The sequence below is a fragment of the Gorilla gorilla genome, chromosome 15, assembly GCF_029281585.2.
Source record: "Gorilla gorilla gorilla isolate KB3781 chromosome 15, NHGRI_mGorGor1-v2.1_pri, whole genome shotgun sequence".
NCBI lineage: Eukaryota > Metazoa > Chordata > Mammalia > Primates > Hominidae > Gorilla > Gorilla gorilla.
In genome coordinates this window covers 36,060,711-36,069,925 of record NC_073239.2, presented here as the reverse complement: position 1 = coordinate 36,069,925, position 9,215 = coordinate 36,060,711, and the positions used below count along the sequence as shown (strand labels likewise).

Below are 9,215 nucleotides of genomic sequence, written 5' to 3'. Positions count from 1 at the left end.
TTTCTCCCTGTGTTGCCCAGGCTGGTCTCAAACTCGTGAGCTCCAGTGATCCTCCCACTTTGACCTTCTCAAGTGTCGGGATTACAGGTGTGAGCCACTATGCCCAGCCCCTACATTTCAATATGGGTGAGTGAAAATAGAGATGTAATTTTCTGCACTGCACTGCTGCATTGATCCTATGAATTCCATCCATGGAGCCCTTGGAAGTCCGTGGATCACAGATTAAGACACCTATAGACGTTGTCATCCCCTGAATGAGGAACCTAAGTCACTTTTATGGTTTTGTGAAACAGTAGTTCACAAACATTTAAGAATTGAATAGTGGCTAACAAAAGAAATATTGGCTTGGTGCGGTGGCTCGTGCCTTTAATCCCAGCACTTTGAGAGGCCAAGGCGGGTGGATCACCTGAGGTCAGGAGTTTGAGATCAGTCTGGCCAACATGGCAAAACCCTGTTTCTACTAGAAATACAAAAATTACCCGGATGTGTTGGTGCGCACCTGTACTCCCAGCTACGCAGAAGGCTGAGGCAAGAGAATCACTTGAACCCAGGAGGCAGAGGTTCCAGTGAGCTGAGATCATGCCTGGACGACAAGAGTGAAACTCCATTCCAAAAATAATAATAATAATAATAAAAGGACATATCAAGGAATTAACAGAAAATAATTAAAATCAAAGACAATAAAGGATGAACATAATTTTCAAGTGATTTAAAATTTATATTTAAAGGGTAATACCTCCTTAAAAACCGAAATCAAAAGTCACTGCCCAAGGAGCTTCTGTTGCACAAGCTGGTAGACAAACCTAGGAAGCAGACCCATTACGTGGTTTCCAGAAATACTGGTTGGGTTACCTTCCTGGGTTGCATTCATAGTGGCTAATTTCTGTAAACATAACAATATGCTTTTCCCCAGTTTAGATGGCCTCCTAATTGGGTTTATATCCAAAAAGCTTTAGGACTTTGGGCTTAGCTCATAGGAGAGTTCATGGATGTATGCTTGGAGTCCATGATATTTTTTTCCATATTAAAAGTGGAATATCAAGTATTTGAGAAACACTGGCTCATACATTGGCTCAGGTGGCTTCTCTCTCCCACCTCTCTACATTCATTGAGTCACTACTTGAATTTAAGTCTTCAATAGACAATGCACATTTGTTGGAAAGAGCTCTGGATGTGTGGGCACATGACAAAAAACTGATTTTCCCTCAGAATCGCCTCTCAAATCATCCAAATTCAGAGGCCCAGAATTGTTCCTGTTTTGCTCTCCCCTGTCCCCCGAAGACCTAGAGAGTAGAAGGATGCACAGAACCTGCTCTAAGACTATCTCCCGTCCATCCAGTCTATCAGCACATGATTTTCTATTACTCAAGGACTGCTTCACAGGAGTGGGGGTTCGAAGATAAGTTCTGGATATAAACTGAACCTTCTGTCATTCCAACAATAAGGTGGCCCAGTGAGAAAATCAACTAAGGTGGTTTGGCTAGGAGCAGCCTTTGGAAGTGTTGTTAGAAAAGATTTGCAAGAGTCTTACTTTATTCATAAATCGTAACTTTGACTAGTATTGATGAACCGGTATTGGTCACATTTGCCAATTTGTGGGGAGTTGGCATGGAAAATATGGTGGAAAATTCCGGCTGTGATGTTAAAAGTAACCATTGAACACTTGCACAAACTCAGTTGAAGAAGTTGTGGTCTTGTCAGTTTGAGCTGAGTTCAGGACTGAATCTTGAGGTCCTGAAAAACAACTTAGCCAGCACCTTGTGACCTATACTTCACAGTCAGATGTTACGTATAGTGGCATTGTAGAAACTATGGCTAGGCTATGTGACATTTTAATAGTAAGCAGTACAGTGTCACCAAACAGCTAAAGGTTATAATTAAAAAACTGAGTAGAGAAATTTCAGATACTGGCTACCTAATCACTCATAGCTATTTGGCCACTGTTTTCACTAGATATTCTTTCACCTCTCAATGAAGGTCTCACAATTCACAACATTAAAAGTGATTTTCTGGCCTGACCAAGTGGCTCATGCCTGTAATCCCAGCACTTTTAGAGGCTGATGTGTTGAGGCTTAGCTAGGCTCAGGAGTTCAAGACCAACCTGGCCAACATGGTGAAACCCTGTCTCTACAAAAATTAATACAAAAAACTAGCCAGGCATGGTGTTGCATGCCTATAGTCCCAGCTACTCAAGAGGCTGAGGTGGGAAGATTGCTTGAGCCTGGCAGGTTGAGATTGCAGGGAGCAGTGTTTGTGCAACTGCACTCCAGCTTGGGCGACAGAGCAAGACCCTGTCAAAAAAAAAAAAAAAAAAGGCAAAAGACCGGGCACGGTGACTCACACCTGTAATCCCAGCACTTTGGGAGGCTGAGGCAGGCAGACCATGAGGTCAGGAGATCAAGACCATCCTGGCTAACACGGTGAAACCCCGTCTCTACTAAAAATACAAAAAATTAGCTGGGCGTGGTGACAGGTGCCTATAGTCCCAGCTACTCAGGAGGCTGAGGCAAGAGAATGGGGTGAACCCGGGAGGCGGAGCTTGCAGTGAGCCGAGATTGTGCCACTGCACTCCAGCCTGGGCGACAGAGCGAGACTCCGTCTCAAAAAAAAAAGGTGGCTTTCCTCAGTGAAGTTCCCATGTAACATAGCATAACCCTCCAGGGACTTCCCCAGAAGTTTGTTAGAATTGAGAGCAGAGCTAAGTCTCTGGTTGTCTCCTGATAGCACCAGATAACCCCTTTCTGGGGTCACCTAGGGTCTTGCAATCATTTTGTGCCCAGGGCTCAGCCTTTGATGTCTGTAGCCTTTGCTCGAGGCTACTGTTTGAGTGAACCCAAGTGTTCCAGATGAAACGATACAGGAACAAGTTCACATAATAAGGCCATTCCCCATCACCACCTCCGCTACCAATCAGCTGGAGCCCTGCAGCTCCCCCTGCTATTCCTTTCTCCACTGCTGTAGATTTCCAGGGCTCTGAGAAAAGGAGGAGGACGCAGACTCTGCTCTTCAGATCCACACGCTGATCCCCACTACAATCAGTGACCTGAACTCAGAGTCCAAGTAGGGTAAGAAAGGCTCTGCTGAGGTTGCTCGGGGGACAGCCAGGAGCACTGGAAGGAGGCTGATTGAACTTTTAGATAGCAAACAATGGAGAAGGATCCAAATCATGGAAAACAAAGGCCTGAATTCTGGTCAGCCTCAGTCCCACTGATACAGGCTTTTCCCTGCCCCTCCCTTCCTTCACTGCCAGTCCTCCTAAGCACAATGCATTAAAGCTGCTTGCGTCCTACTCTTCTATCCTGTGTAGGCCTTTATCACCAGGACAGGGTTCCACAGATGAGGAACCCTGTGTCTGATGTGGGCATTTGACATCATTAGAAGTGCTCTCACATGCTTGCATCTCATTAGACTCTTGCAGGTCTGTAGGGAGCTGTGATTAGGCCTATCTGAGGAAACCGATACTCAGAGCTATGAATCACGCTAGAGGTTCAGTAGGGCCAGGAATACTCCTCATGGCAAATGAGGACAGATAGCTGGTAAAGAATAACTTTTTCAAACGACCATACATCTTATGCTGTGACCACAGTAGCTCTGCAGGGGACTGTTTTAGTTTTGGTGCCTGATTGATTACAGCAACAGTTCTAAACTGATGTCCTTTTATGATGGCATTGTCAATAAGCTCTTAAAAATGAAGATCATTTGTAATAGCAGTAATTAGGGAAATGGCCTCTGAGAATGGATGCCGACAGTTAATAATGATCACATGTTTCACCCAGACTTTGGGGAAAGTGTTATAAGGAAGTCAAGGTTGGAAAAACATCATTTTTCAGAGAAGTGCAATTGCAGCCTGGGCTGTGGTTTCCAGAATCAATGCCTTCTGCCTAGGAACCACCTCCCAAGTAGTTACTCATCTTCTACATGCCCTTAAAATGCAACAATCTTTTCCACTTTGCAGACAATATGCTTAAAATGTCATTTTTCTATTGGACACATGATCTCCTGAGAGCTTATTTGGTAAAAGAGAGCTCGATAGTGATTGGCTCCTCAAATTGGGTAGAAGACAGGGTAGACAGGAGATATTTGAAATTCTCAAAAGGTACTTTATCTATATTTTCCAAATTTGTGTTTGGCTCTCACAGGCTAAAGCATATTTTTAGTTCTTAGAAACTGTATTCTTTTTTTTTTTTTTTTTTTTTGAGACGGAGTTTTGCTTTTGTCACCCAGACTGGAGTGCAGAGGTGTGATGTCGGCTCACCGCAACCTCCGCCTCCCAGGTTCAAGCGATTCTCCTGCCTCAGCCTCTCGAGTAGCTGGGTCTACAGCCGCCACGTCCAGCTACTTTTTGTATTTTAGTAGAGATGGGGTTTCACCATGTTGGCCACGGTGTTTCTCGAACTCCTGACCTCAGGTGATACACCCACCTTGGCCTCCCAAACTGCTGGGATTACGGGTATAAGCCACTGTGCCCAGCCCAGAAACTGTATTCTTTAATGAGAATCATCATCTTCTAATATGGAACCAAATAGCAATATAGTGCCCAAGTACCTGCTTGGCAGGGAAAGGAATTTTAAGGTGGAGCTCAGCTCTCTGAGTATAGTCTGGATAATGCTTTTCTTTCTCTTCCCCATAGACACGCAGGTGGCCCTGGTGACTGAGATGACATCCTCTCTAAAGATTTGGGGCATACTCTTGGCCCTGCTTTGCATCCTTTGCAGGCTGTGTGTATACAGTAACAACATTTACTGGAGAGAATTCATAAAACTTCATTACTTAAGTCCAAGTCGAGAATTCAAAGAGTACAAATGTGATGTCCTCATGAGAGAAAAAGAGGCTCTGAAAGGCAAGAGCTTTCATATGTTCATCTATAGCTTATGGTTCAAAATTCAGCGTGCATGCATCAATGAGAAGGGGAGCGACTGATATAGAAATGCATATGTATGGGCCCCAGGTGCCCTCAAAGTACTCGAGTGTCACTGGGAGAAGTACAACAAAAGGTACACAGAGAGCAGAAGCTTCAGCTACATTGAATTCCATTGTGGCATAGATGGATATGTTGATAACATAGAAGACCTGAGGATTATAGAACCTATCAGCAACTAGAAAGTCTATGCACATCCTCAGATATTGGTAGAGTATTCAGTGCTTCCAAAGTGGTGGGCCCTGCCTCCATCAATAGCCCCTGCCACTCCCTGCTTACATTTATGTGTCAGTGTTTTCCAACTACTTAGAGTTTATGTACCTTGTGATTTCTTGATACCAAATCTTTGTGTGGTTTCTGTATCTGTAATACAATTTTGTCCTAATTTGCCTAATTTACACCCACATTTTTTCCAAGATTCAGCTCATATGGCATCTGTCCTCGACTAACCTAAGACTTTTCCTGATATTGACTCTTTTATACCTACCCAAGCTGAACGACTCTCCTTTTCTTAAATAAAATATATTATTCTAACGTATGTGATGCTTATATATGTTATGTGTGCAGAGTATGTATCGTGTGATTGGTATGGGTATCGGTGATCTAGGCTATTTTTGCCTATGGCTGTGCAAGGGGTTTAATGTGCACTTTATGTGTCTGTGTCTATGTATGTGATATGTTTATGTATATCATGTGGATATAAATGATTGTGTGCTAAACTGGAGACAAGTAGTGATGTAAGCACTCATCATGGTAGCAATTTGAAATAATCAAAAGGGTCAAAATCCAGTTTTAAAGAGTGGGCTGGGCACTGTGACTCATGCCCATAATTTCAGCACTTTGGGAGGCTGAAACAGATGGATCACCTGAGGTCAGGAGTTTGAGACCAGCCTGGCCAACATGGTAAGGCCCTGTCTGTACTAAAAGTACAAAAATTTGCCAGGCTTGGTGGCACATACCTGTAGTTCTAGCTATGGGAGGCTGAGGCAGGAGAATCTCCTGAACCTGGGAGGCAGAGGTTGCAGTGAGCCGAGATCACGCCACTGCACTCCAGCCTGGACGACAGAGCAAGACTCCGTCTCCATCTCAAAAAAAAAAAAAATAGTTTACTAAAGTGAAAGGCTGGGAATGGACATTCTGTGGCACACAGATTCCAGAGAAATGGGGTCAGTACTCCAAAGTTAAAAGTTAAGTTCTTCTTTATGTAGGAAAAAGAGAAAGAAGTGAGAAAGGATTACATTTTCTATACCAGACTGGTTCAAGAGTTACAACAAATTAATTGGTTACACTTTTGTCCCCTCACCATATGACTTGTTCTATTTATAGTTGTTTTTCAATTCTCTCCAACTCTAAAGAGTGTATTTAACTTTCCATCTTAAGACAGTGTGAAAGCCCGGAGGCCGAGATGGTTGGATCGCTTGAGCTCAGGAGTTTGAGACCAGCCTGGGCAACATGGCGAAACCCTGTCTCTACAAAAGAAAAACAAAAATTAGCCAGGCATGGTGGCATGTGCCTATAGTCCCAGCTACTGAGGAGGCTGAGGTGGGAGGATGGCTTGAGCCCAGAAGGCAGAGGTTGCAGTGAGCCGAGATTGTGCCACTGCACTCCAGCCTGGGTGACAAAGCCAGACCCTGTCGTGAAAACAAACAAACAAAAACAAAACAACAACAGCAAAACAAAAAGACAATGTGAAAGCGATGAAGTCTTTGCATGAGAAAGGGAAGAGGGGAGTTAATCCATAATGAACATCAGCAGTTGAGAGGGGATGAGTCTTCCCTGGACCCCTTCACAAATGCAGGTAAGAAACAGGCTTAATCTCTAATCAGAGAAGGCAAGATACACTTGTCTTAGTTACAGCTGCCTGGTACATGACTCAAGCACCGTAATCACTTTCCTTTAAGGTTCCAAATAATTTAGAGTTCCAACAACTTAGATTTGAAATTGTAGATTTTAACAGTGTGACACGCTTAGTTCCACTCAGATTTCTGGGTATAGGCAGAGCTGACTGGGTATAAAACACGTGGCATGGTTTCTCGCTTATAATAGGTACTCAGTGAAAATTGTTTCCTTTCCCATTCACCCACCGGTTTTGTACTTTAATTTTGATTATGATAAACAATCACTATAAGAACCCATCAATTATCTGCTGTCCCTGACTCTAGGGATGGGAATTTCTCATACAAAAATAGAGTAGGCTGTCATCTGTATAAAAGCTATACACATCCAGGATGAAAAAGAACACCTCCTCCATCAACCACACACTTACAGATGTCTCTATTAGACTTAATTCCTTAAGAATGTTTCTAAGAAGGTCAATGCACGTTAAACAGGCTAAGGCATTACATTTCCTAAGGATGACACATCAAGTAGAAGACATTAGCACAAATGATTTTATCTGATAATAAACATGTTTGCTTCATAGAAACATAGGGCTCTGGCCTTGAAACAATCAGGGAAAAGACCAAAGTATCAACATTATTCATGAGGTGACTGCACACTTTCCTAGAACTCTGGCCTCAATGAGTAGTCAGTGTATCTAGATTGGTCATCATGTACCAAAGGCAGTTCCTCAGTTTTGCAATTTTTGAGTGCACCTGGGGAGGAGCAGACACCTGGGGATGACAATCTCCACCAACCAAACTCAGAAGAGACTAGTATTAAACCAGTAGCTCTTCATCAATGATCAACTTACATATGGGGAAAAAATACTGTTTTTCTCATTTGATAAATGCTCTTCAAAATATAGTGTAGGAGAGGAAAAAAAATTTTCCTTCTACCCTTTTAGGATCTTAGCTGGGGCCCCATAAGAAAAGCCAGATTAACAAGAGAAAAACAAACAGAAATGTGGTAACATGTGTATCTCATGTATACATGAGAGAAAGAGAGTAACTCAAAGCGGTGGCTAGAACTTGGGCTTAAATGACATCTTCAGCTAAAGCTAAGGAAAATGCCCGTGGGGAGCAAGTCACGGGGAGATGACCAGGAAAAGTATAGTAAATGAGGGAAAGGTTTGTCATGTAGATTTGAGTCGAGTACCTTCTCCACTGAGAAGGGTCTCTTGTGATTTAGAGTCACCTTTCTCCTTCTGGCACAGAGAAGGAGACATCTGTAAGAATGGAGGTTTCCCTTATGAATGCACATTTTCCTTGCAAAAGGGTAAGTGTACTCTATTTTCAGAGCTTTCCTGTGTATCCTGTTTCTCAAAATAAGCAGTTCAAAATAATCTTTGTGCTACAGAGCATACTTTGTGGTGGCATATTCTGGTCTCCTAAAATAGGTTTTCACAAGTACCTCATGTAAGTAGCTCTTTAAAAGTTGCTTTTACTAAAAGGTTAGCAGATAGTGGTTCAAAACAGTACAAGAGGAAAGTGCATTTAAGGGCAATTAATATATTAGTTTTGTATATCAGCTGAATGTGTTATACAAAGTGATATACATTTAAAGGTAATTTGCATATTGGCTTTGTGTTGTTTCTCTGCCTTTCCCAGTATTTTATTTATTTATTTATTTATTTAGAGATGGAGTCTCCCTCTGTTGCTTAGGCTGGAGTGCAGTAGTGTGATCTCGGCTCACTGCAACCTCCGCCTCCCAGATTCGAGGGATTCTCCTGCCTCAGCCTCCCAAGTAGCTGGAATTACAGGTGTCTGCCACTATGCCTGGCTAATTTTTGTGTTTTTAGTAGAGACGGAGTTTCACCATATTGGTCAAGCTGGTCTCGAACTCCTGATCTCAAGTGATCCACCCGCCTCAGCCTCCCAATGTGCTGGGATTACAGGTGAGAGCCACCATGCCCAGCCAAGAATTTTGTAAGGTGTTTCAGATCTTGAATTTCAGTGTTGCAGCCGATGCCAACCAGTCTAAAGACCCCCACCAAGGAACTGGCTCAGCAAAAGATTACAGTTTCTTCATCCCCCTGTCCCCATGACTGCACCCCTCACTTCTTGATGAATCAAAAATCCCCACACTTCAGCCGGGTCCAAACCCCTTATAAACCCAACCCCTAAACCTCTGAGGGAGGCAAATTTGAGTTTTCTTCCCATCCCCTTGTTTGACTGCCCTAGGAATATTACACTATTTCTCTGCCTCTATTGCCATTATTTGGTATGTTGACTTGCTGGGCACCAGGCAATGAATCTATTGTGGTTACAATTTAGTGGAGAGTGTCAGGGATGATAAATTCCTCTTCAAAAGGTTTTAATTCTCTGTTCTTCTGGTTCTTTGTTTCTCTAGTTTCTATAGTTACCCATGCTGTAAACAACCCTTTCCGCACACTGACATGCCCTGACAAGCCTAGACA

General features: G+C 43.0%; 1 protein-coding gene across 1 annotated transcript; it reads left to right on the top strand.

The window, feature by feature from the left end:
* Window positions 1-4,643: 4,643 nt before the first annotated feature.
* On the top strand, window positions 4,644-5,162 carry LOC101144420 (epididymal secretory protein E3-alpha). The gene is given in 1 exon segment (XM_004054849.5): window positions 4,644-5,162. A coding segment is annotated over 1 exon segment (444 nt). The 5' UTR covers window positions 4,644-4,656; the 3' UTR covers window positions 5,101-5,162.
* The last annotated feature ends 4,053 nt before the right edge of the window (window positions 5,163-9,215 follow it).